This window comes from Pteronotus mesoamericanus, unplaced genomic scaffold (assembly GCF_021234165.1).
Source record: "Pteronotus mesoamericanus isolate MK-2021 breed Mesoamerican mustached bat unplaced genomic scaffold, CSHL_Meso_final contig_1189, whole genome shotgun sequence".
NCBI lineage: Eukaryota > Metazoa > Chordata > Mammalia > Chiroptera > Mormoopidae > Pteronotus > Pteronotus mesoamericanus.
In genome coordinates this window covers 1,134,132-1,162,078 of record NW_026555038.1, presented here as the reverse complement: position 1 = coordinate 1,162,078, position 27,947 = coordinate 1,134,132, and the positions used below count along the sequence as shown (strand labels likewise).

Sequence of the window (27,947 nt, the reverse complement as noted above, 5' to 3'; positions counted from 1 at the left end):
CTTTAATATTACACCAAAATTGAGCAGTAGTTTCTTAAAGGTTAATTGTAGTGTAGAGTTGGAAATTAACTGAACATTTCATATTCCATTAGAGTAAAACACATAGGTGTATATAGCACTTTGAATGGGTCTTTCATCCATACATGATTTTGTAACATTCTGCACTGGCCATTTAGAGAATGTCGACTCATTGAATTAATGCAGATTTTCCTAATGTTAATACATTTCATTTTGCAATTTAAAAACCACATTTGTTAATATCAACATCAGTCTCATCAGAAATATTTTCAAATAATTTTTGCTTGAAAGCTCAGATTTTAACACAAGTAACCTGTTGTCGGATATTTTTTTTTAAGTGACAGGCTGATTTTATTCATTTTTGAGGAAAAAAACATGCCATATACACAAGTCTAAATAACCATAATTGGTCTATCAGTTTTTCTTTTAAGTATATGATATTGTTTGTTGGAACAAGCTGCTATTTCAGCTTTTTTCCTAATAATTGTTCTTTGGTATATAGCAGAAATGCTATATATATATATATATATATATATATATATATATTTCCCATTTAATAATATTTATAATTCTGGTTTCTTGAGAACTTTTTTTTTTTTTAAAGGACGTTCATAAGGAAAGCTTGTTCTGTAATTGTGTGGCTGTAAAGAATATGACTGCTGATAGACTTCAGTGCCATTCCATTCATATTAGATACAGAAAGTTTTACCACTCTTTTGTACCATTGATACAGATGTTAAATCCAGTAAAAAGGGCAAATAATAACTTAGCATTTTTATGAAAATAGGTTGCCCTCACAGATACTTTGATGGGTCTGTCACCCAATTTTTGATGATAGTTGTTTTTGAAATATGAAGTAGGATAAGCAGGTGAATGTTTTGAGTAAAGTTTTCTTAGAAGGTAAATTTAACAATAATAGGGATGTCTCAGAATATTGTGGTATGTTTAATAAGTAGCATACTAGTTACCCTTTTTATATTTAATCAGAAACTAGTCCTTTGACAGAGTATTATTTCAGTTTGTTTATTTAAATGCCTTCCTTGAGAATGAATGTGGTTCTGCAGTATATAATTTTAAAAATTACTTAATTCTGAGGATGATGACCTGTAAATTGTGTCAGGTGTTTTTGCTGGCTTAGAAGTCATTAATTTTTATTTAAAGTCATCAATATTTTTTCTCAAAGGTTTTATTGAAGGTATTATATCAGTACAAGGAGAAGCAATATATGGCTCCTCGAGTTTTACAACAGACATTAAATTATATTAATCAAGGAGTTTCTCATGCACTCACCTGGAAGAACCTGAAGCCTCATATACAGGTAATGATTTTCTATCTGAAATGTTTTTCTAGAAAATATAATGGAAATAACATTAAATACCATAAAGGTTTAAAAATGCTTTCTTTTTTTTTTTTTCTTGTGTTGCTTAGTGTAGTTCTGGTAATTGTTTTGAGAGTAGAGTAGAAAAATGAGGTAAAACATGTGAAGTTATAAAAGCGATTTTGTGACTATTCAGATTACCTTTTTACCTAAGCTGTTCTTACTGTTGGATTATGATTAGTTAATATTTTGGTCACGTGATTTGGAGTAGTCAAAGGACTGTTGTACCAGATTCATTTTGAGGATAGTTGGCTTATGTATCATTTTTATGAGTAATATTTTTGCTTTATTTACAAATGTAGGACATAGGCTAAAATTTCATGTTGTATTTTCTCAGATTACCCATGTGCACATGTTTTATTTTATAATTACTTGTTGCATAAAGGGAGGAATAGCTACATTGAAAGTTGATCTGAAAGTATACAGAGTTTGATATTAAGCTTTAAAAAATACATATAGATTATGCAGTTACTTTTGTTTTACCACTTTACAGAATTTTGAAGATTTAAATCTTCAGACTCACTTAAAGTTATTACTTTCTTAACTTTTAAATTACAGGGCATTATCCAAGATGTTATTTTTCCATTGATGTGCTATACAGATGCCGATGAAGAACTTTGGCAAGAAGACCCTTATGAATATATACGCATGAAGTTTGGTAAGGTATTTTCACATTTTTAGAAACAAAATGTTAGTTAAGGCTATATATAGTAAACCTAGGGGCTATCAATGTCTTTTACCTTTCGTACTCAAAAATCTTTGTTGCTGTGGCCAGTGTGACTCAGTTGGTTGGAGCACACCTGCCCCCACCCTCCCACCCCCAACACCTGCACCAGCCCTCCCCACACCCTTCCTCTCTTTCCAAAAAGCAATTAGAAAAATAGCCTCAGGTGAAGGTTAAAAAAAAATCTTTTGTTTCAGTTTAATTTATTCATCGATTAGACCAGCAATTTTCAACCATTTTCATCTCACAGCACACATAAACTAGTTAATGAAATTCTGTGGCACACCACAGAATGTTCTTTGATCTAACAAAAAAATATAGATATAATTTTGATTCATTCACGTGGGACAGCTATTGTGCTTGCTGTTGTAATTTTTTTAATTTGACAGTTTTACGGGAAAAGACGTTGGTGACCCTGACTAAATAGTTAGGTATTGTATGTTTTGAAAATTTTCAACTGGCACACCAGTTGAAAATCACTGCTTTAGACCTTTGGGTGGGGAGCTATGGCATTTGATAATTTTTCGCAGACACAGTTAAGTGTTACTAAGTTTTCAGATGTGCTCTGTCACGTGTCAAAATTGTTAGACATTCAAGATTATACTTTAACACTAAGTGTCCAAATTATACTTTGGATTCTTATGGTAGTCATCGATAATGTGGGAATCGAGAAGACATACACTGAAAGCTGGAGTCACACAGAGTCTCTCCATGGTACTAAAAAATTGTAATTGACTGATGTTGAGTATTTGTCCCTCCTCCTAGCAAAGTCATCATGTATTTTTATTTTTTTTTTATTGGCTTAAAATAACACACAATAATGTCAATTTCTGTGAGTTAGGGATCTGGGCATTGCTTAAGAGAATTGACTGCTTTAACATCTCATGAAGTTGTAATCAAAGAATCTTAGTGTACTTTCAGTAGTTTGCACTTGTGTGACCCTGTTGTGAAAATTCTCACAGTCGTAGTGTTCTATATGAAAGAAAAAAAAAATCACTGGGATAAATTAATGGATTGTTAACATTTAACTAATGTACAGAAAAGACATGGAATAGACTTTTGCAAAATTATATGGATAATGAGGCACATTTTCATATTCACCTTGCGTGAAAATTTACACAGTTTTAAGGTGTTTTGGGGTTTTTTGTTTTAATATTTTAATTTAATTTTTAGAGAGGGAATGGAGGGAGAAAGAGAGGGAGAGAAACATCGATGAGAAAGAAACATGGATCAGTTGCCACAGCCCGACTGGGGACATAGTCTGCAACCCAGGCATGTGCCCTGACTGGGAAATCAAATCTGTGACTTTTGGTTTGCAGGCTAGCACTCAGCCCACTGAGCCACATTAGCCAGGGCTAAGGCTTTTTTAACAGCCACTTTGTGGCAGTGATTGTTGAAGAAATTAACTTTTCTGTATTAATTTTAAATTTATTCTCTAGATGTATTTGAAGATTTCATTTCTCCTACAACTGCTGCCCAGACACTTTTGTTTACAGCCTGTAGTAAGAGGAAAGAGGTAAGTTATTTAAGGTGGAATACTTTTTCTTTAATATTTGAAGTTGGTTCAGATACACAGAAAGTCATTTTGTCATTCCTGCCTTTTAAGGATTTTGGTTTACCCAATGAAGTATTAGTTTTCTCTTTTTGCTCTAGGTGCTGCAAAAGACTATGGGATTTTGCTACCAGATTCTTACAGAACCAAATGCTGATCCTCGAAAAAAAGATGGAGCCCTGCATATGATTGGCTCTTTAGCTGAAATACTTCTGAAGGTATTTCTTTCATGTGCATGTGCAAATTGAGATACAATTTATATACCATAAAATTGGCCCATATAAAGTACAGTTCAGTGTTTTTTCTTATATTCAGAGTTCCAAAACATTTTCATCACCCCAAAAAGAAACCTTATTAGCAGTTACTCTCCTTTTTCTCTGAGACTTCTAAGCACTAGGATACACCTAATCAATTTTTTTGTCTCCTCTATGGGTCTGCCAACTCTGGACATTGGCTATAAATGGAGTGATAAAACATTTGGTCCTTTTTGAGTAGCTTTTTTTTACTTAGCGTAATACTTTCAAAGATCATCATATTGTGGCCACGTCACAGTACTTTCATTCCTTTTATTGTCAAATAATATTTCATTGTATTGATATACCACATTTAATTAATTTATTTATCTATCAGTTGATGGTCCTTTGCATTGTTTCACATTTTTACTATTTAAACAATGGAGCTATGAACATTTGTGTACACATATTTGTGTGGATGTATGTTCTTATTTCTCTTGGGTAATAAATATCTAGAAGTCAAATTGCAGGTCATATTTTGAGAAACTGAGAGACTGTGTTTCCAAAGCGATTGTCTCTATCATTTTATGTTTTCACCAGTGGTGCATGAAGGTTCAAGTTACTATGTCCTCACAAACATTTATTATCTGTCATTTTCATTATAGCCATCCTACTTGATTTCAGATGGTTTTTCGCTATGCTTTTGATTTACATTACTCTGATAACTAATGATGTTGAGAATCTTTTTATAGGATTACAGACCATTGTATATTCTCTTTGGAGAAATACCTGTTTAAATCCGTTGTCTTTTTTAATTGTGTTATTGTCTTTATTGTTAAGTTGTTACAGTTCTTTGTATGTTCTAAATACTAGACCATTATTATATATGTGATTTGCAGGTATTTTCTGCCATTCTCTGGGTTATCTTTTCAATTTCTTGAATGGTATCCTTCAAAGTATAAGTTTTGATACGATTTTGAAATCATATCCAGTTTATTTTTTCTTTTGTTGCTTGTGTTGAAAGCACTTCTTTTTGCATGACTTTTCTTTATTTTTTTAATTGTATTTTTCCCATTACCATTTATTTCTCTTATAGCCACCCCCTCCCAATTACCAAACTTGTCTGTGTCCATGAGTCCTTTTTCCTTTTCGCTCATTCCCTTCACCTTCTAATCCCCTCCCCACAGCTGTCTGCTTGCTCTCTGTTTGTCTGTCTCTGTTTTGCTTGTTAGTTCAGTGTAGTCATTAGATTTCACATGAGTGAAATCATACGGTATTTGTCTTTTTCTGACTGGTTTATTTCACTTAGCATAATGTTCTTCAAGTCCAGCCATGCTGTCTCAAAGGGTAAAATTTTCGTCTATTTTACGACCAAATAGCATTCCATTATGTACATATACCATAGTTGTTTTATCCACTCATCTGCTGATGAGCACTTGGGCTGCTTGCACATCCGTGGTGATTGTAAATAAGGCTACAGTGAATATGAGGTGCTTATATACTCTCAATTCAGTGTTTTGGGTTTCTTCAGATAAATTCCAAGAAGTGGAATCACTGGGTCATAAAACAGTTCTGTTCTTAATTATTTGAGGTATCTCTATACTGCTGTCCACAATGGCCACACCAGTCTACATTTTTACCAACAGTACAAAAGTGTTCCCGTTTCTCCACATCGTCGCCAGCAACTTGTTTGTTGATTTATTGAAAATAGTCATTCTGACAAGTATGAGGTGATACCTCAATGTGGTTTTAATTTGCATTTCTGTGATTAGTGATATCGACCATCTTTTCACATGATCTGGGACCCAGAAAAACCTGGAATTATCTTCTGGAGGGCAAGTCCCTTTCCCTGCTAGATGAGTGTTCTAGGAACCCATCTGTATCACTGTACCAGCTAGCATTATTGTGAGAGGCTGTTTGGCTTCATTAAATTTTTTTTGAAGACTCTTTCAGTGCATTTGCCCATGTCCCGATGGTTGATTTAAGAGGACATCTGCCCTCACTGTGCTGAGTGCTCAGCAGTTTTTGACCCAAAAATGGCAGGACCCTGGTGTATCACCCTGCCTATTCAAATGCCCAATTTTGCCCCGAGCGAATTTTTTGTTTCCGCAGAAGAAAAAAGTCCTTAAAGGAATCCGTTTTGCTGATGTGGAAGAGGTGAAACAAAAAATGGCAGATGCACTAAAAGGCATTGAAATAAAAATGAGTTCAAAAACTATTTTGAGCAGTGGGAAAAACATCTCAATAGTTGTATTGCATCAAATGGAGAGTACTTCAAAGGTGACTGAAGTTTAAACATGTAAGAATAAACAATTTTTTATAAATAAATTCCAGGGTTTTTTTGGGTGCCCCGTTTGTATGTCTATTGGTTATATGTTTGTCCTCCTTGGAGAAGTGTCTATTTAGGTCCTTTGCCCATTTTTTAAATTGAATTCTTTGTTTCTTTAGTGTTGAGTGTTATAAGTTGTTCATAAATTTTTGATATTAACCCCTTATCAGGTGTATCAGCAAATATGTTCTCCCATTCAATGGGTTGTCTTTTTATTTTGTTGATGGCTTCCTTTGCTGTGCAAAAACTTTTTAGTTTGATATATAACTTTGTTTCTATTTCCTGGGGATATGTATCAGAAAAAAAATACTGCTATGAGCAGTGTCTATGAGATTTTACTGCCTACGGTTTCTTCTTGGACTTTTATGGTTTCAGGTCTAACGTTTAAGTTTTTAATCCATTTTGAATGTATTCTTGTGTGTGGTGTAAGAAGGTGGTCTAGTTTCATTTTTCTGCACATATCTGTCCAGTTTTCCCAGCACCATTTATTGAATAGACTATATTTAGCCCATTGTATGTGCTTGCTTCTCCTGTTGAATATTAATTGACTATAAAGGTGTGAGTTTATTTCTGGGCACTCTGTTTTGTTCCATAGATCTGTATGTCTGTTTTTATGCCAATATCATGCTGTTTGATTACTGTGGCCTTACAGTTTGATATTAGGTAGTGTGATACCTCCAACTTTGTTCTTCTTTCTCAAGATTGCTGTTGCTATTTGGGACCTTTTATGATTTCATATAAATTTTTGAAAGGTTTTTTCTTGTTCTGTGAAATTTGGTATCCTGATAGGAATTGTGTTGCATCTACAGATTGCTTTGAGTAGCATGGACTTTTTTTTTTTTTTTAAGATTTTTATTTATTTACTTTTAGAGAGAAAGGAAGGGAAGGAGAAAGAGAAGGAGAGGAACATCAATGTGTGAGAGATACCATCAGTTGGTAACCTCTTATATGCCCCCAACTGGGGACCTGGCTTGCAACCCAGGCATGTGCTCTGACAGCAATTCAAACTTCTGACTTTTTTTTTTTGGTTTGCAGGCTGGCGTTCTGTCCACTGAGCCACACCTGTCAGGGCTACTAGCATGGACATTTTAATGATGTTCATTCTTCCTATCCATGAACACAGTATGTGCTTCCACTTACTTGTATGTTCTTTAACTTCTTTCTTCAGTGTCCTATAATTTTCTGAGTATAGGTTTTTTACATCCTTGGATAGATTTGTTCCTAGGCATTTTGTCTTTTTGAAGCAACTGTAAAAGGCATTGTTTTCATAGTTTCTTTGATAGTTCATTATTGGCATATGATAATACCATTGCTTTCATTTATCAGTTCTAGCAGTTTCTTGATGGAATCTTTAGGGTTCTTTATGTACAGTATCATGACATCTGCAAATAAAGACAGTTTTACTTCTTCCTTTCCAGTTTGGATGCCTTTTAATTTTTTCTTGTTTGATTGCTATAGCTAGGATTTCCAGTACTGTGTTGAATAAAAGAGATGAATAAGTGGACATTCCTGTTGTATTCCTGATCTTAAGGGGACTGCTTGTAGTTTTTGCCCTTTGAGTATAATTCTGGCAGTGAGTTTGTCATACATGGCATTTATTATGTCAAGGCATGTTCTCCTATTCCCACTTTGCTGAGAGTTTTTGTCATAAATGGGTGCTGGATTTTATCAAATGCTTTTTCTGCATGTATGGATATGATCATGTGGTTTTCATCCTTTATTTTGTTTATGTGGTATATCACATTTGTTGATTTGCTAATGTTGCACCAATATTACATTCCTGGATTAAATCCTACTTGATCATGGTGTATGATCTTTTTGGTGAATTCCTATATTCAGTTTGCTAGTATTTTGTTGAGAATTTTAGCCTCTGTGTTCATCAGGGATATTGGCCTATAGATTTCTTCCTTCGTAGTATCTTTATCCAGGTTTGGGAATAGGATAATGCTGGCCTCATAAAATGAACTTGGGGGTCATCCCTCTTGAATATTTTGGAATAGTTTGAGAAGGAGAGGTGTTATTAATTCTTCTTGGAATGTTTGGTAAAATTCACATGTGAAGCCATCTGGTCCAGGGCTTTTGTTGGGAGTTTTTTGATTACTGCTTGTTTTACTAGGTGTAATCATCTATTCACATTCTCTGATTCTTCCTGATTTACTTTTGGAAGATTGTATGTTTCTAGGAATTTATCCATTTCATCCATGTTGTCCAATTTGTTGGCACATAGCTGTTCATAGTATTTTATTACAATCCTTTGTATTTCTTTGGTTTCAGTTGTTATTTCTCTTTCATTTCTGATTTTATTTATTTTGGTCCTTTCTCTTTTTTTCTTGATGAGTCTGATTAAAGATTTGACAATCTTGTTTATCTTTTTAAAGAACCAGCTCTTGAATTCATTGTTCTTTTGTATCATTTTTTTTAGACTCCATTTCATTTATTTCTGCTCTGATCTTATAATTTCCTTCTTTCTACTCACTTTGAGCTTTGTTTTTCTTTTTTGTTTGTTTTATTTTTTATTTCTAATTTATTTTTTTTTATAAGTTATAGCCCTTTCTAGCCCTAGGATTCTCTTTTTTTTAAATTTTATTTACTTTTTGGGGGGGAGGGATTGAGAAAGAAAGGGAGAGAAACATGCAAGAGATACATTGATTAGTTGCCTGTCATATGCTCCCAACTGGGGATCTGACCCACAGCCTAAGCATGCGCTGTGACTGGGAATCAAAGTAACCTTTGGCGCTCAGTCCACTGAGCCATACCAGCCAGGGCCTTTTTTTTTTTTTTTTTTTTTTTTTTTTTAATTTTTATTTATTTATTTCTAGAGAGAAGGGATGGAGGGAGAAAGAGAGAGAGGAAAACATCAGTGGGCTGCCTCTCGCATGCCCTCGACTGGGGATCTTGCCTGCAACCCAGGCATGTACCTTGACCTGGATCTGAACCAGGGACCCCTGGGTTAGCGGCCCAGCACTCAATCTACTGAACCTCACTAGCCAGGACTGTTTGTTGTTATTTTTCAAGTTTCTTTAACTATAAAGTTAGGTTATTATTTGAACTTTTTCTTATTTTTTGAGATGGACCTGTACTGCTATGAATTTCCATCTTAGGACTGCCTTTCCTGTGTCCCACAGATTTTGTGCTGCTGTGTTCTCATTTTCACTTGCTTCAAGGTATCTTTTGATTTCTTCCTTGCCCCACTCGTTTAACATGTTATTTAGCTTTCAAGCTTTGTGTATTCTTTCAGTTTTCTTGTGATTGATTTCTGGTTTCATGGCATTATGGTCAGAGAAGATGCTTGGTATGATTTCAGTCTTAAACTCACTGAGACCTGTATCCTAAATGAGGTCTATCCTAGAAGATGTTACATGTGCGGTTGAAAAGAACGTATATTCTGCTGCTTTGGGGTGAAATGCTCTGAAGATATCGATTAGATCTATTTGATGTAGTGTGTCATTTAAGGCCACTGTCTCCTTGTTGATTTTCTTTCTGGAAGATCTATCCACTGAACTCAATGGGGTGTTAAAATGTCCTACTATGACTCTTTTTCCCGATCTCTCTCTTTACGTCCATCAAGATTTGTTTAAGATGTTTAGGTGTCCCTATTGGGTGCATCAGTGTTTACTGGATTTATATCCTCTTTTTGGATTGTTTCTTTTATCATTATATAGTGTCCTTCTTTGTCTCTTAGTGTAGCCTTGCCTTTAAAGTATATTTTGTCACATTCAGGTATTGCTACACCAGCTTCTTTTTTCCTTTGCATTTCCATGAAATATCTTTTCCATCCCTTTACTTTTAGTCTGTATATCTTTCATTCTGAGGTGGATCTCTTGGAAACAGCATATATATGGGTCTTGTTTTCTTATCCATTCAGCTGCCCTATGTGTTTTGATTGAAGCATTTAAACCATTGAAAGTCATTATCATTAGATAGGTATTTATTGCCATTTAATTTTTTTAACTATTTCCCTCTTCTTAAAGAAAGCCCTTTAATATTTGTTGCTATACTGGTTTGATGTTAACAAACTCCTTTAGCTTTTTCTTGTCTTGGAAGTTCTTTATTTCTCTTTTAGTTTTAAATGATAGCCTTTCTGGGTAAAGTGTCCCTGGTTGTAGGTCCTCTCTTTTCATCACCTTGAATATTTCATGCCAGTCCCTTCTGTAAATCAGCTTACAGTATAATGGGGAGTTCCTTTGTAGATAATTGCGGTTTTTAAGATTTTTCTCCTTGTCTTTAAGCCTTGCCGTTTTAATTATGATATGTCTTCATATGGTCCTCTTTGGATTCATCTTGTTTGGGACTCTCTATGCTTCCTAGACTTGTGTCCTTTTCCTTTGACAGGTTATGGAAGTTTTTGGTTATTATTTCTTCAGATAGGTTCTCCACCTCTTGCTCATTCTCTTCTCCTTCTGGTATTTTCATGATGCAGATGCTTTCTTTATGTTGTCCCCAAGGTTTCTTAAACTATTCTCATTTTTAAAAATTCTTTCCTCTTTTTTTGCTGCTCTGCTTGGGTGGGTTTTTTTCCCTACCTTGACTTCCAAATCACTGGTTCTATCTAACCTACTGTTTATTCCTTCTAGTGTATTGTTTCTTACACATACTGCATTCTTTCTTTCTGATTGGTCCTTTTTTATGGTTTCTTTCTTTTTTTTTTTTTTAATGCTGTTGAATATCCTTAAAATCATTACTCTAAAGTCTGTATCTGATAAATTGCTTGCCTCTGTTTCATTTAGTTCTTCTTCTGGAGAGTTCTATTGTTCTCCCTGGTGAGGGGCCTGTTACTCTGTCTTCCAATTTTGACTATGTCTTTGTGTTTGTTTCTGTGTATTAAGTAAATCCACAAAGAGTCTGGGGCAGACCTATCTCACTGCTTGTGACGGGCCCTAGGCAGCCTATTTGGAGCTATCAGCAATCCATAGCTTGTGGCTCTCTGTGCCACACCTCTGGGTGTTTGCAGAAAGAACCAAGCCACACACCAAGGCTGGATTTTACCAGCACTAGGCCCAGCAGAGGGTCAGTAAAAGTCTCCAGAGCTCTGCCTTCACAGTTAGGCTTAGTTACTGAAACAGCCTCCAGCTGTACTCAGCAGCCTGGCTTCAGCTCTGCAGTATGGGTTAAGAGGGATTCCTATAGGTGGGGCTACTGTTTCCCCCTCCCCACCTCCTCCCATGCCTCATGGAGGGGAGTGTTGTAACTGGGAAAGATGGCTACTGCAGTATGGGGAATGATTCAGCACATGGATACTGGTGACTGACCCTTCAGCTCTCTCCCCAGAGCCACCAACTGCACTCTCTCCTCACGTCTCTAATCTACTCTACCCTTTTTCTGTGGGATCCCAGGGTAAGTGGCTGCAAACAAAATTTTGTGCATTAGCCTTTTAAGAGGCTCTCTGTGTCTCTAGCTGCCTCTGCCTGGTAGACAGCAACCCTGCTGCTTTTCACAGCTGGATGATATTTGGGTTCCTTTCCTGGTTCTGGTGCTCTGTGCTGGGGAGCCCAGCCTGGGGTTCAAACCCTGCAAGTCTTCAGGGGAACTCTGCTCTCTGCACCCTAGCCCCTCCCACCACCACCACTGAAATACTCCTCCAGCACTTCAGCTGCCACCCCATGGGAGCCCAGCCAGCCCTCTTGCGTTTCTGCACTTCCTACGGTCTCATGGCGATGAGGTTTCTTCCATAAGTCCTTGGCTTTTTTCCAGCTGTTGTTCAGTTTATTTAGAATGATTTTTCTATAATTTAGTTGTAGTTCCAGTTTGGTCCTGGGAGGTGGTTAGTGTAGCTTCTACTTATTTCACTATCATCTTAGAGTCTGAGTGAGTTTTCTTTTCATGTTGCAAAATAATTGTAAAACAGTGGGTATTTTCTTCTCAAAAAATTGATCTTTAAGGAAGATTGTGTACATGAATGCATCCATTTGCAGCCTAAGAACATCATGCTTTTGTGCCAGATTTTCTAGGAAAAAATGAAATACTGGAGTAGATTTATCTTTAGAATCCTCAACTTAATTGTAAACATTGTGTCTGACTTCTTCATAAATAATATCTAAAATTTATTTTACTTTAAAGTTAATAAATGGGATCTATTCAAATTGTAACTACTTAGTCACAATACAAAACAACTCCCAGTAGCCTTTCTATATACAATGCTGTATTGAATTCAACACCATTAATTTGTTGGTATATTTTTTATATCTTTAAGCTTTACTATACCTGTCCAGCCATCCTTCTCTTAATTCATAAAGTATTGGGTTGGCCAAAAAGTTCGTTTGGTTTTTTTCCCATAACATGGCTCCAGTAGTGCTTAGTTGTCTTTAACTTCATTTGAAATAATTCTGTTAGATTGTATTGTGGCAGCTGTCATAGCAGCATGCCTTTTGTAAAAAAAAATCAGAATTGGTAAATTTCTACATAGCCATTTTAATATTGAAGATGAAAGAAAATACGAAACATTTTCAGCATATTATGCTTTATAATTTCAAGAAAGGTAAAAATGCAACTGAGAAGCAAGGAAAGATCTGTGCAGTGTATGGAGAACATGATCGAATGTGTCAAAAGTGGTTTGCAGTTTCATGCTAGAGCTTTCTCACTGGACAATGCTCCACAGTCAGGTAGACAGTTGAAGTTGATCGTAATCAAATCAAGACATTAAGTGAGAACAATCAACATTCTACCATATGGGAGATAGCTGACATGCTCAAAATATGCAAATCAAAAAAGTTATTGCTGAAAATGAAAAATGTCTTTTATTTTACAGAAAAAACTGTATGGACTTTTTCACCAACCCAGTATAATTAAAAACAGTAATTTTTTGTATGGGAGTCTGGGAATTGAGTGAATTTTTTTAGCACAGATTTTTTTAAAAAACAAACTTGATGTGTAAATAATTTTAAATTTACAAAAAAAATTTGCAAAAATAGTTGCATTATCCTTCACCCAGCTTCCCCTAATGTTACCATCTTGTATATCTACGCCATAATACTCAAAACCATGAAACTAATATTGATATGATACTGTTAATTAATCTACAGGCCCAGTTCACAGTTTACAAAATTTTTCACAAATACCTTTTCTGGTCCATGATCCATTCCTGGATCCCACCATTGCATTTAGTTCTTAGGTCTCATTAGTCTTCTTTCTTTAAGTTTTGAAAATGTTTATCAGCTCTAATTTTGATTGAACATGCAGTTGAAGGAACTCTTCTTAGAAGCATGTTACTCTTCAGAAAATAGAATGTATTTTTGATATCCAGATTATTGCCTTGAAAGCAGGATGTTTTTCAGTCTTTGTTGTGTTCATTTAGAACCTTTCCAGAGGTTTTTCCATTGTAATAGTTTTATAAGAAAAAGTTTTACAAGGTAAAATAAAATTAACCACATTCCGTTATTCAAACACCAGAGCTTCTAAGATTCAATGCACTTGCTTCCTAAACAAATGATATAAAAAGGTAAAAGAATGTATTCAGTGTTTTCTTTTTTAAATCTTCAACCAAGGAAGGACATGCCTACTGATTTTTTTAGAAGGAGAGGGGAAGGGAGGGAGATAAATAGGGAGGGAGAGGAACATAAGTGGATCACAGGAGTGGGAGAGAAGCTTCGACTGGATCTCATGTGCACCGATCAGGGACCAAACCCACAACCCAGGCGTGTGCCCTGACCAGGAATCTAACCCACAGCCTTTTGGTTCATGGGTTGATGCTTCCACCAGCTAAGTCACACTGGGCCAGGGCATATTTAGTGTTTTTGGTGGTAAAGTTTGAGAATAAGAAAATCTGATGTGGATCTTGGTGTTCAAAGAACCAGAATAAATGTGTGTTTTAAAATCAGTAGTCATTTTTAACACTGGTATATCTATTTGGCATCTGAGATTATATTTGAAACTCCTTCAAAAATAATATTTGTTTATATTTACAGAAAAAGATTTACAAAGATCAGATGGAATACATGTTGCAGAATCATGTATTCCCTCTATTCAGCAGTGAACTAGGCTACATGAGAGCGAGGGTAAGTTTTAATGCTGTTTTAATTTATATATTTACATCGTGTAATGAATGACTGCTTATGTAAACTTTTAAAAGGGAACTTTTTAATGTTCACTTTAAAAGCCCTATTTCATATTAGACTTATGTTTCATGCAAATCTTTTAATGGCTGATGTAATGTGTGCATAGTTTTCATCTGTGTCTGATAGCAGTGTCTGTCTGTGTTTTGCATTCAGATCTTGCTATCCACACAAACATCATGCAGCCAAAGAGTAAGTTGGGATCATAGTACTGGTCTAGTGTTGTCTCATTGGACATAATTTTACACTGACCAGCCTCCAAATTCCCGCACAGAATTTTGTGAATAGAGATACTATATAGTTGGGGAATTTAATGTAAAATATTGTAGTAACTCACTGCAATTCTTGTTTTTAAGGCTTGCTGGGTCCTTCACTATTTTTGTGAAGTGAAGTTCAAAAGTGACCAGAACCTGCAAACGGCCTTAGAGTTGACAAGAAGATGTCTAATTGATGACAGGGAAATGCCTGTGAAAGTGGAAGCTGCCATTGCACTTCAAGTGTTGATTAGCAATCAAGAAAAAGGTAAGATGTTTATCCTAGATACTTGACACATAATCTTCCTTTTTATGTAACAGTGTCTCTTTTTTACTCTTTGGTGTATGTTGTATCACGTTTTAAGGAGTTTTTAGCTATTTTGGCCTAAGTTTTCTTCTCTTTTCCTCTTATAGCTAAAGAATATATCACACCATTCATCAGACCTGTAATGCAGGCTCTTCTTCATATTATAAGAGAAACAGAAAATGATGATCTTACCAATGTCATCCAGAAAATGATCTGCGAGTACAGTGAAGAAGTTACTCCTATTGCAGTAGAAATGACACAACATTTGGTATGTTATTTGAATCAATCATTCATACATTACTTACCTTACTGAAAGTATTTTCAGAGCTTACTGTATTTTCAGATACTGTTATAATCCCTCAATGTATATTTAACTCACTTAAATCTCATACAATTCTGTGTGAGGACTATTTCTGTATTGAAAGAAAATCTGAGGTGTAAAGAGCTAAAGTAGCTTGCCCATAGCTAGAATAAGTGGGGCTGGATTCATATCTGAGCTGTATGCCTTTACAGAGCACGTTCTTAACTGTTATCTCACATTGCATTATGATTGACTTGTTCGTGTAGTTTCTTAGAATATTTTGGACCAACTTAAAGATGAAGTAGGCATGTTGGTTACAAATGCTTTTGAAATGAAATTTGTGTAATGTTATTTTATTGATAGCCTTTGTTTACTGTACATAGCCCCAGTCTTCTGAGAATTAAGTTATTTATGGGTAATAAAGAATGTGAACATGTGTCTAACAGTTACCCATTCCTTTTCCCTATACATTGAATTATTTGATGCAGTTTATATTCCTAAGTATTGATATTTCAAGAATCTAACTCTAATTATTTGCTCTGGGTTTAAGCAGTGGTAGAGTTTGTGAATCCAGCACCCACTTATGATAACTCTCAGTAAAGTGGGTCTAGAGGGACCATAACATAATAAAAGCCATATATGAAAAACCCAGGCTAGTATGCTCAATGGACAAAAGCTAAAAGCATTTCCCTTAAGATCAGAAACAAGACAGGGATGTCCACTTTCACCACCCCTACTCAACATAGTACTGTAAGTCCTAGCCATAGTAGTCAGACAAGAAGAATTAATAAAAGGCATCCAGATTGGAAAGGAAGAAGCAAAACTCATTATTTGCAGATTTTGTGATACTGTATGTTGAGATCTTGAAAGATTTCCACCAAAGAAACTACTAGAACTGATAAGTGAGTTCAGTGATGTAGAGGATACAAAATATCCAGAAAGCAGTTTCATTTTTGTACACCAATAATGAACTATCAGAAAGGGAAACTTAAGAAAACAATCTCATTTCCATTTACATCAAAAATAACGTAAAATACCTAGGAATAAATTTAACCGAGGTTGTAAAAGACCTGTGTTCAGAAAATGGTAAGACACTGAAGAAAGAAATTGAAGAAGCTACAAATAAGTGGAAGCTTATACCATGCTCACGGATAGGGAAAATAAGCATCATTAGAATGCCCATGCTACCAAAGACAATCTATATATTCAACACAATTCCTATCAAGATACCAATGGCATATTTGGCAGGACTAGAACAAATATTCCAAAAATTTATACAGAACCACAAAAGACCCCAAATAGTAGCAGTAATCTTGTACTACAAGGCCATAGTAATCAAAAGAGCGTAGTACTGGCATAAATACAGACATACAGATCTATGAAACAGAATAGAGTGCCCAGAAAAGAATACACACTTTTATGGTTAAGTACTATTTCACAAAGGAGGCAAGAATATACAGTGGGGGTAAAAATGAGCCTAGTAAATGAATGGAGTTGGGGAAATTGGACAGACAATATGCAAAGAAAATGAAACTAGACCACTTTCTTACACCATGTGCAACAATAAACTCAAAATGGATTAAAGACTTAAATGTAAGTCTTTACATTTAACCATAAAACTCCTAGAAGAATACATGGGCAGTAAAATCTCTGACATTTCTCTTAGCAATATATTTTCTGATCTCCTTGGGCAAGGGAAACGAAAGACAAACAATTGGGACTACATCAAACAAAAAAGGTTTTGCACAGCCAAGAAACCATCAACAAAATAGAAAGATGACACACTGAATCAGAGAACATAATTATCAATGATACACCTGGTAATGGCTTAATATCCAAAATTTATAAGGAACAGAGGTCAAGTAACTAAGACCCCTAAGTAATTCGCAGAGCAGTACTATTTGATTATAGTGTCCAAGCTCTTAATTATTATTAATCAATTTGGAGACATTGATTGATTTTGCTGTCCCAGTGAGAACATTTTAAAAATTAAAAGTTTTAGACAAAAATGTGTTTATACCACTTTGATGGTAAACGTAAATTACATTCTTTTGAATCTAGGCAATGACATTTAATCAAGTAATCCAGACTGGGCCAGATGAAGAAGGAAGTGATGATAAAGCAGTTACTGCTATGGGAATTCTGAATACCATTGACACACTTCTTAGTGTAGTTGAAGATCATAAAGAGGTAAGAAAATGATATAATGTTTTAAGGGTTTTAGGTTATTTCAAACTATTCTTCATCAACTACTCTGTGCTTTTTGGAGGGTTCTAACTTACAATTTTTGGTTATCTTTTCATGTACCTTGATTCCGCCATCTTAAAAGTTGAGTAGTTCCCTTTTGTTATGGATAAGATTGATGTAGTATTTTAGTTTCCCTACTATTATAGAAGGAACAAGTTGTTTGCATTACAGTATCTTTACCTCAAGGCTTGGGTTTTGGCTCCCTCTTAGTTTACATATCTCAGATCCAAAAGTGTGGTGATTTCTAGGAAAATGTATTCTACCTAGTGTTCCTTTTCAATAAAAAATACTTTAAAACTATGATAGAATACCTTAAATGTACAATTCAGTGGTGTTAAGTACATTCACATTGTTGTGCAACCTACACTGTAGTCTTTCTAGTTTTCTTTTACTGTTATCTTGTAGAAAGGTGTGAATTGTAAATGAATTTTTAAATGGAATTATTTTAAATATACAGAAAAGAGAAATGAACAGAGAAAAACTATAACCAATACCTTTTACCCACCACCTAAATTTACTAGATTTTAACATTTTATAGTATATCCATTAGACTTTATTTCCAGTAAGAAAGACAGTTTCATATAGATGTAATTAAAGATCTTGGGCTACCACTTCTTAATCTCATTTCCCTAATCTCTTCCCTTAAAAGTAATCACTGTCCTGAATTTGAAGTTATATATTCTGTCTGTGTTGTATGACTTAGGGGCCTGGTTCTCTGTGTCTAGTAATATTGAGATAATTATATAAATGGAGGTGGCTTAAGAATTATTAGGAGTGGTGGGAATAATGCTTTCTTTCAAATTGTTCTGTACACCACTAACAGTGACTTTTCAGTTACGTCTGGGCTTAATTAATCTGTATTTACAAACAAAATTTTTAAAGTCTGTCTGAAGAACTGTGTGGCTACTTTATTTTCATAATTACTTGAATTTTTCCAGGATGTTATTTTTTCCTTTTTGGGTAAACTATGCATCTTATTCCTTACGTTTATCTCATTGTAATGGTATTTCACTAAATTGGAATCCCAGGTTGATTCATAACATGAGTGAGTCATTTTTAAAGCAAAGTCTTAACAATGATTTCTTAACAATACTGACTTTATATTTTTAATATAGTGAATTCCATTATACATTGTCCAGTAATTCATTCGGTGTGCTGTGATTCTTCCATGTGATTTTTTTTTCTTCTCTTTTTAGATAACCCAGCAGCTTGAGGGAATCTGTTTACAGGTCATTGGAACTGTATTACAACAGCATGTCTTAGGTATATACCTCTGGCTAATGTAAGAATTTACTGTTATGTCACATTAGCAAGGATTGTACTAATTACTCCATACTCTCTTTTAGAATTTTATGAGGAGATCTTCTCTTTAGCACATAGTTTGACATGTCAGCAAGTGTCTCCACAGATGTGGCAGCTTCTACCTCTGGTATTTGAGGTTTTTCAACAAGATGGCTTTGATTACTTTACAGGTAAGTCAAGTCAGCATAGAAATACCTTTGTTTTGATTTATTTTTAGGATATCAATTGAACATATAGTTTTGAATATTCTAAGTTCATCCTTGTTTGGATAAGTCACCAATAGCAGTTGATGCTAAAGGACCGATAACAGTGATTTTCATTTCATATTTTTATTTAAGTATTAGTTTATATTATTTTTATTTTATGCTTATTTTCACAATCCTGCTCCCCATCAGTATTCTTTGTATCATCTTTGTGTTTTAACTACTAAATATAAAGGAATTCACTTTAATAATGGTTCATTTTTACAGCTAATTACAAATGAATATGCGTTAATTAAAAGTGAATGTTATGGACAAAACAGTCTCAGATTTGCTTTATTCTAAAGAGATTTTTTTAGAAACAAAATGTTTATATTAGTAAAGGTAATTAACTGATGCTTTTTAATACAGATATGATGCCTCTGCTTCATAATTATGTGACAGTTGACACAGACACACTTTTGTCTGATACCAAGTATCTTGAAATGATATACAGTATGTGCAAAAAGGTAGGTCATTTTTAATTAATAGAAGAACATGCTATGAGTCTGGTGCTATAAAAAGTATGAAATTGTGAAGCTACATGATACCACATTATGATGATCAGATTATATGGGTCTAACAGAATAAGGACTTTAACCAGTCAGAGAAGACAAATACGATATGATCTCACTTCTATGTGGAATCTAATGAACAAAGTAAACTGACAAACAAAATAGAAACAGATGAATACATGGAACAGACTGATTGATAGCTGTCAGGGCATCTGGGAGGACTGGATGAAAGAAGGTGAAGGGATGTGCCGAAGAACATAAATGGGTAACTCATAGACACAGGCAACAGTATGGTGATGGTGGGGGTGGGGAGCCTGGGTGGAGGAGGGAAAAGTGGGGAGAGTGGGACATCTGTAATAATGTCAACAATAAAAGTTAAAAAGAATAAGGGCTTTAAAAGTTTAAACAGGACTTTGATTCCTTAGCTGTCAACGTTAATGGCTTTGGCAAGTGTTTGTCTTCTGTCTGCCCTCTGATATTTAATGTAGAGTTATAAATGTTTTTGATTTTCACTGTGCCTGGAGCTTAACAGCCTAGTTCTTTGCTGGGGTTTGAATAAAATGGAAAGAATCTAGAATTTGAGAGATTTTTGAAAGGATCAGGAATTATTGCAGATATTTGTTAAATAAAATTCTTGGAGGCTGTGGAGGCTATACAGTAATTATTTGGTAAATAGCAAGATTGTAAAAATCATAAATTTCCAATGAATGTTATGAGGTATGAGTAAAATACTTGAATTGGGGTCCTTCAATCGATGTCATGGTCACTGTAATTGGTGGTTTTTTAATTTCTAACAGTGCTTGTTTAGAGGCAGCAGGCTGTTTAACATGAGGCATTTAAAAAGTGACTTTGCTCCATGAAGTTTTTAGATGTGCTTGTCTGTACTGATACCTTTCTTTTCTGAACAGTCACAAAATAATCACCTAGATATGTTATTCAGTATTTATTGCCAATACTATTATTATTGCAATACTCTGAAAACAGATATCTATACCATCATATTCCAGAACACTTATTGTTATTTTCAGTCCTCTGCTGCTAACTGGCATGCCGAATCCATGTTTTTATGTGTCTGTGGACATTTGCTGTCAACAGGCTGTTTCCTCCTTCCTCCTCTTACACTCCAATGTCAGAATTTTTTAATTTTTGAGACTTGTATAGAGAAAAGATTTTCCTAGCAATATCAGCTTAGTTTTTTTGTAGTTCTTTACATAAGAGCCAGATATCCCTGAGAAAAGTTAGGTACTTTAGCTAAGGTGAAGGTCCTTTGGCATGTTTGTATGAGAAAAGTGGTCAACATGTTATAGTCCAGAATGGCACTCTGGGAGAAGTGCTTTATGTATACTAAGATCCAGATTGCTAGAATATGTCAGATGATCAACTCCACATCCCCACAGATCCTTTAGACTATAATCTGAATATTGTAATTCCTATTTAGAATATCTTAAATACTCCAGAGACTGAAGATGGGACAGAAATTCTCAGACTGAAAGTTTTCATAATGCCTCCCTCAAATATATATTGTGTTGATCAGGTTCTTACCGGAGTTGCAGGAGAAGATGCAGAGTGTCATGCAGCAAAATTGTTAGAGGTCATCATTCTACAGTGCAAAGGGCGTGGCATTGATCAGGTCAGTGAGGCTACTATTGATTCGTTTGTGAGGCTTCAGAGAGGAAATCTTCCCCTCCACTTTTTTTCTTTTTGGCCATTTGTTATATATTCTGTACGTTGTTATTTATTAAGACACCTAGATAAATTAATTAATATTTAACCAATGTATAATAATGATCATATGTTTAATATGTATATGTTAAATATGACTGGCTTGTTTTATGACCACTTATTAACATGCAAGGTAAGTTTTGTTTTGACTTTGCATTTTCTTATGAGTATTGCTTGCCATGTTATCACTTTGCAGTAAAATAGATTCAGTCATTAAATTTCCATGGTTGGTTTCAATAAGAATTTTTTCCAGTTTTATTGAGATATAATTGAAATATAATGTGTAAGTTGGAAATGTACAGTGTAATGAATTGACACACATACGTATTACAGAAATGGTCACCACAGTAAGGTTAGTCAATAGGGGTATTGTGAATCCTCGGTTGCTATTGTGGTGAGGCCCTAATATCTCATTGAAGACTTTCTCTCTAAAATTAGATTTCCCCACTGAAATGCCTCAAAAAAACAAAAACAAAAACTATTGTATCATTTAATGAGGAAAGCAGGGAGTTGAGGCAACAAGTAAGTTAATATGGGTAGGACAATTAGATTGCTATTACTTACAATTTTAGAATATTTTCATCTTTCTTTACAGTGTATTCCTTTATTCGTGGAAGCAGCTTTAGAGAGACTGACAAGAGAGGTGAAGACGAGTGAACTTCGAACAATGTGCCTGCAAGTTGCCATTGCAGCTTTGTATTATAATCCACACTTACTACTTAACACGTTAGAAAATCTTCGCTTTCCTAATAATGTTGAACCAGTTACAAATCATTTTATTACACAGTGGCTTAATGACGTTGATTGTTTCTTGGGGTAAGTGACATATATTGGATATTTGTTTATTTAACTTTATAAGAAACTGCTTATTAAGGAAAATCTTTTATTTTATCTTTTAGGCTACATGACAGAAAAATGTGTGTTCTGGGCCTGTGTGCTCTTATTGATATGGAACAAATACCACAAGTTTTAAATCAGGTTTCTGGACAGATTTTGCCAGCTTTTATCCTTTTATTTAATGGATTAAAAAGAGCATATGCCTGCCATGCAGAACATGAGAATGACAGTGATGACGATGATGAAGCTGATGATGATGAAGAAACAGGTAAGGGATTTGTGATGGAGGAACATACCTACTTATATTATCACTGGACTTAATTTGTTTTATTAGTCCTTCTCCTAAAGAAATGTGAGATCATAGTCAAATGTTTTTATTTTCATTATTCATAGGAAGATAATCTTACCTTTCCCCTAGGGTAAGGTCCATGAAGGCAGAACTTCTGCTGTATCTTAACACGTAAAAGTACTTCTAGGCATTTATGGTTCCTCCCTTTTTTAACAGGCTTAATTCATTTTATTTTTCTTGTATAAAATTATGTCGTGGCTCAATAGGTTGGACATCATCCTGCAAACCAAAAGGTCACTGGTGCTCTTCCTGGTCAGGGCATATGCCTGGATTGTGGGCCAGGTCCCCATTTGGGGGGCATGCGAGAGGCAGCTGATCGATCCTCATCATGCACATTGATCTTCCTCATGTCCTTGACGTGGAGGCCCAGTTTGGTTATAGGGATCATACCTTGTCCTCAGCCTTTTCTCCTCAAGCTCCGGGGCCTTGGCCCCCGTTCAGACCCCAGCCACGACCTTGGTTCTGGATGCCACTGCCAAATCCTCCTCCATGGTAGCCACAGTGGCCTCCCATTCCAGGGCCACCAGGCTGTCAAGTAGCATCTGGCTTCATTCACCATTTGGTGTTAATTCTGAAAAGAAGGCATTTATGGTTCTTAGTGTTGGCAAACATAAGCATCCTAACTATAAATAATGTTAATTGGATGTTGCCTAATACACTTCACCTGTAAGACACTGTAGACTACAAGAGTATGAATTAACAGAATATTAGTTAAGAAAAGTTATTTTAACAGTTTCAAAAAAAGATAGCGATTGCCACTTTTGTCTTTTATCATTCACTAATAAACTATATTACTTTACTATTGGTGTTTGATTTGGTATATACCATATGGCTCAGAGTACACCAAGTGCTGAATCTCCTATTTTGCAATTCTTTTTCAAACCTCTAATATTAAGAATTGTGGCTGGGTTTCTTGCATTTCTGTGAGAATTTTTTTCCTATTGCTAAACATATACTTAAACACCAGTTCCTGGGGACTGTTCCTTGAATTTATTCAATTGTGGTTTACTGTTACCACTATCAGTTTGTTTTGTAACAGAATGTTGTAGTACTGACAAAAGCGTCTTTTTTTGTCTTGGCAGAGGAACTGGGGAGCGATGAAGATGACATTGATGAAGATGGTCAAGAATATTTGGAAATTCTGGCTAAGCAAGCAGGTGAAGATGGAGATGATGATGATTGGGAAGAAAACGATGCTGAGGAGACGGCTCTGGAAGGCTATTCCACAATCATTGACGATGAAGATAACCCAGTTGATGAGTATCAGATATTTAAAGCTATATTTCAAAGTAAGTCAACTTGTTATATGTAATTCATGTAGCCCTCTTCCTGATCCATTTCCATAAACCAGTCTGTTCTTACATTGTCCCTTAGAGGGATTTGGGTATATCAAACCCAACAGAATATGATTTAGGATTGTTGTACAAAATAACTAAAGTTACTTCTACCATTGCCATATCTTGATAACATTTTCTGCATCCAATTCTTTTTATTTAGACTATAATTTTGAAACAGGCACATTGTAGAAAAAAATATTCAAAAAGTTTATACAGGCACAATTTCTCTTTCCCACTTCTGATTTCTAGTCTCCCAGCTTCCTCCAGAAGCATCCACCTTCTGTTTGTGTGTGTTCGCATATCTTTCCTTTCCAGCCAAACCCACACTTAACCTTTCTGAGAATTGGACAGTTCATAAATAATGGCCTTGGAATCCTTTCCATTTTTTCTGTGCCACAATGTGTGTGGCTACATAACATTTGGTGCCAGGGTTTTTGTTTTTACCTTCGTGTACATGGAGTTCAACAAAATACAACATCTGTGTTCCCCCATTCAGCTTTGAAATTAAAATTGACATATTTGAAATGCCCTTTATCGTCAGAGTTAAATATTGTGCTATCTATTCATCATTCCTATGCATTATGAACTTTGATGTAAAATAACTTCTCTGATAAAGACTTTAGTTTTCCAAGCCCATGACAAAGCAATTTCGATGGAGGGTTGCAAAAGTACAAAGAAATTTTATGAGCAACATGGCAGGCAACAAGAATTGATTGAGATGCCAAGAACTACTGGCTTCTATTAGTACCCCTATTAGTACATGAGAAAAAGAGTTTTCATTCTTGAAATTATTCCATAAAATATATTTTGTTAAAAATTTTTATAGAGAACATATTCTGTCTCACCATGCACATGATCTTTGAATAGCTGTTTAACTGAAGTAGGGGAATACACGGTCAGACTTACCACCATTATTATATCTCAGCTTATCTAGTCCATGTTTTCATGACACATTTTGAGGTTTTTTGACACGTGGTCTTGTGACAGCTGGGAAAAAATTATTCTCCCTTTGTCACAGATTGAGTTTGACCATTGTTTGGGCTATAATATTAAAAATATGTGAGCACTGATTTTAACTTAAGTATTACAGATCTTTCTATAAAAAGACAGTAGATGTATTTAGAGTTTTTGAATAGGCAATGCAGAAAGAAATGAGGTATTTTGTACCATTCACCCCTTCATATGCATCTACTTAATGCTTTTTGTTTTTTAATTTAGAGATTTGAAAATTTTTATATCTAAACTTCCCTTAGTTTGTTGTTTATAAGAACTGGTTTAGGCGCTGCATCCTTATTTGCTAGAGATATAAATTAGGAGAATGATCAGGTTTTTTGAGACATTAAAGCTAAACCGAATTTTTTTCTCCCTGTATCATTTGTTTCACAAATAACTTTAAAATTATTATTGAGGGAACATAAAATAGATCAGAATTTTAGTACTGGAGGTGGAGCACAGGAACAGAATAGAAAGGAGCTACCAGGCCTCTCATTATTTCCATTTCCCTGTTTCTTTTCTTTTTGATAGCTATACAAAATCGCAATCCTGTGTGGTATCAGGCTCTGACTCATGGTCTTAATGAAGAACAAAGAAAACAGTTACAGGATATAGCAACTCTGGCCGATCAAAGAAGAGCAGCCCATGGTATGTTAATTAACCACAACCCCTCTTTAATGCAATTCATGATTTGATACAGCTTTAAAATTTTATATTAAATGATTTTTTTTAAGATTTTATTTTTTTAGAGAGAGGGAAGGGAGGGAGAAAGAGACAGAGAGAAAGAACCATCAATGTGTGGTTGCCTCTCACGCATCCCCCATCTCTGGTGACCTGGCCCATAACCCAGGCATGTGCCCTGACAGGGAATTGAACTGATGACCCTTTGGTTCTCAGGCAGGCACTCAAGCCACTAAGCCACACCAGGCAGGGCTAAATTATTTTTAACTATATTAAATTTATAGTTGTTGGAGGTGATAGGAATTCACGCTAACCTAAAGGAATGAATTGAATTTTGTGTTTGGCAACATTTCACTGATTTAAGTGTAGTTGAAGACTACTTTCAGTTTGCGGAAGCTTTAATAAGGTTGCCCAAGTTTATGTTGATGGCTTGATAGTTGAAAATCCTATTAAAAAGTGTAAAAAAATTAAAAGTTACAAAAACTCTCTCAGATTTATATTAAACATTCTAACCAGTATGCATTTCACAAAAGAACATTTTAGATAATACATAGCCTAATTTTGGAACTCCCTACCTAATACTACTAGTTAAGCTATTATTAATGTGTCCATTTTCTTGTTTTCTCCAAAGTAGTAAGATGATCACATGTTCTATTAAACTAACACTTAACTTCTTTTCTAGAATCCAAAATGATTGAGAAGCACGGAGGATACAAATTCAGTGCTCCAGTTGTGCCAAGCTCTTTCAATTTTGGAGGCCCGGCACCAGGGATGAATTGAGTGTCACTTTCCTGCTGTGTGATTGTAGTGATGAGCTTGTGTTCCTCCTAGTAGCGGTTCCAGAACTGGTTCATGTTATTTACTCTAAACTAATTGATCAATAGATGGACAAAAGAAAAAAACAAAACAAAACCAGGAGGCCAGACCTGATCATGCAACTTGGCACTGAAAAAGAATCCAGAGGGATTTTGAGTGTGGGGGGGAACTGAAGGGGGGGTGTTTTCTTTATTTTTTGAAGAAAGTAAGATTCTGACTGAAAGTTCAGGTGACACTGTGGAAATATGAAACAAGAGGGGATGTCATGAAGGCAGCTTTTCTTTTTCTGAGGAAAAAATAGGCATGGGCTACAGGACTATTTAAAACGTCTCATTTACAGTATAAGCTCAAAGGTAGATGTAATTTTATACCTATGAGTATTTGTCTGATTTCTGTCTCTTCCTCACCATTGGGTATCTATTCTTCACATGTAAATAAGGTAATCAACCACCTTATTCAGTCGTCATCTTTTCACTCATCAAAGATTGTTTCTATGTAGATTGGACATTTATTGTAGCACTACATAACTGATTTTAAAAAATCTGTAAATGAATTAGCACTTTCATATTGAAACAAGCCTGCTAGCCTATGTATAAAATAGCAAAATGTTTGCTGTTTATAAAAAGAAGGGATGTAATGGGGTGGGGGGCAGGGGTAATTTCAAGATATTAATTTAAAAATGTACTAGCAATTTTGTACCTGGTGACTTTGTGGTGCGCTCACCTTGATAGTGACTTGAATTCGGTATGTTAAAAGGGGTTAATGATACTTCATTGCTGCTAAAAAATGGCAACTCCCTCTGTGTCCTGTTTTTTCTTAAAGCTCTGGGTGTACAAGTGGATATCCGGATACAAGACCTTACTGTAACAAATAAGAAAGGTGATATCTGAAGCATGTGAATTGGATATAAAGTTCTACTCTTAAAGAGTTATCAAGGAGTTGTGGCTAAACATCAATATATGCAATCTATTAAAAGAACTTAATTCGGCTATTATGTCTTGATTTGATTGCAGTGTTTTCCTAATTATAAAAATTTTCCCTCATTGGCCTATTTTTTATCCTGTACCTAGAAAGGGTGCAAAATGCACACTTAAAATTTGATATTTAACACATGCCCTCCCCTATTACCCCTCGATTGTGGTATCAGATCTTAGATAGGCAGAAGGCACATGGTTCCCTCCAAAAACCACTATTGATACCACTGCAAAAACAAGCCAGCAACCAGACAATGTAGAGAGGTTGGCTTGCTTCCCTCTCTCCTAACTGCATGTTAAAAATAAGCCTTTATTGAGCTTAAACATCTGTCAGATGAGTCATACATTGGATTATTTTTTTATATACATGCGTACACACAATATTTCAAATTAAAAGCAACATCTCAATAGATTCAAAACTACTAAATGCTGTTATCTGTAACAGACTAAAAAATTTATAACTGTAAAAATGAAACATGCACATATTGATATTTAAAATGCATAATGAAGAAAACCCATTGATGTTGTGTTTTTCTTGTATGCCAATTATTAAGCCACTATTGCTGGCACTGTTTGGTTTTCTATTTTAACACTGAAGGAGTGAAAGTATTTCCTATATTTATGAATTTACTATGAAAATCTTGGCAAAAAAATTGTCTAAAATGTGTGGATGAAAACTGTTAATCAAGTGTGTTTCTACTTTTTTCCCCCAAATTGGACACCATCTGTATACCATAGGTTGCCTAAGGGGATTTCACTATTATATAAAATCAATAACATTAAAATGGAGT

General features: G+C 35.0%; 1 protein-coding gene and 1 non-coding gene across 2 annotated transcripts in view; both read left to right on the top strand.

The window, feature by feature from the left end:
• IPO7 (importin 7) overlaps positions 1-27,160 on the top strand; it is a 56,953-nt gene extending 29,793 nt beyond the window's left edge. Inside the window, exons 9-25 of the mRNA XM_054582923.1 lie at positions 1,202-1,336; positions 1,955-2,054; positions 3,560-3,636; positions 3,774-3,890; positions 14,136-14,225; positions 14,639-14,804; positions 14,951-15,111; positions 17,206-17,334; positions 18,588-18,654; positions 18,738-18,863; positions 19,305-19,402; positions 20,982-21,077; positions 21,765-21,985; positions 22,069-22,274; positions 23,438-23,644; positions 25,217-25,333; positions 26,049-27,160. Coding sequence (XP_054438898.1) covers positions 1,202-1,336; positions 1,955-2,054; positions 3,560-3,636; positions 3,774-3,890; positions 14,136-14,225; positions 14,639-14,804; positions 14,951-15,111; positions 17,206-17,334; positions 18,588-18,654; positions 18,738-18,863; positions 19,305-19,402; positions 20,982-21,077; positions 21,765-21,985; positions 22,069-22,274; positions 23,438-23,644; positions 25,217-25,333; positions 26,049-26,146 — 2,211 coding nt within the window. The 3' untranslated portion in view covers positions 26,147-27,160. The remainder of the gene's footprint in view (positions 1-1,201; positions 1,337-1,954; positions 2,055-3,559; positions 3,637-3,773; positions 3,891-14,135; positions 14,226-14,638; positions 14,805-14,950; positions 15,112-17,205; positions 17,335-18,587; positions 18,655-18,737; positions 18,864-19,304; positions 19,403-20,981; positions 21,078-21,764; positions 21,986-22,068; positions 22,275-23,437; positions 23,645-25,216; positions 25,334-26,048) is intronic.
• LOC129078371 (small nucleolar RNA SNORA23) lies at positions 14,374-14,558 on the top strand. The gene has a single exon (XR_008529959.1). It is a non-coding gene; the product is annotated as a small nucleolar RNA SNORA23 (small nucleolar RNA).
• Positions 27,161-27,947: the final 787 nt, after the last annotated feature.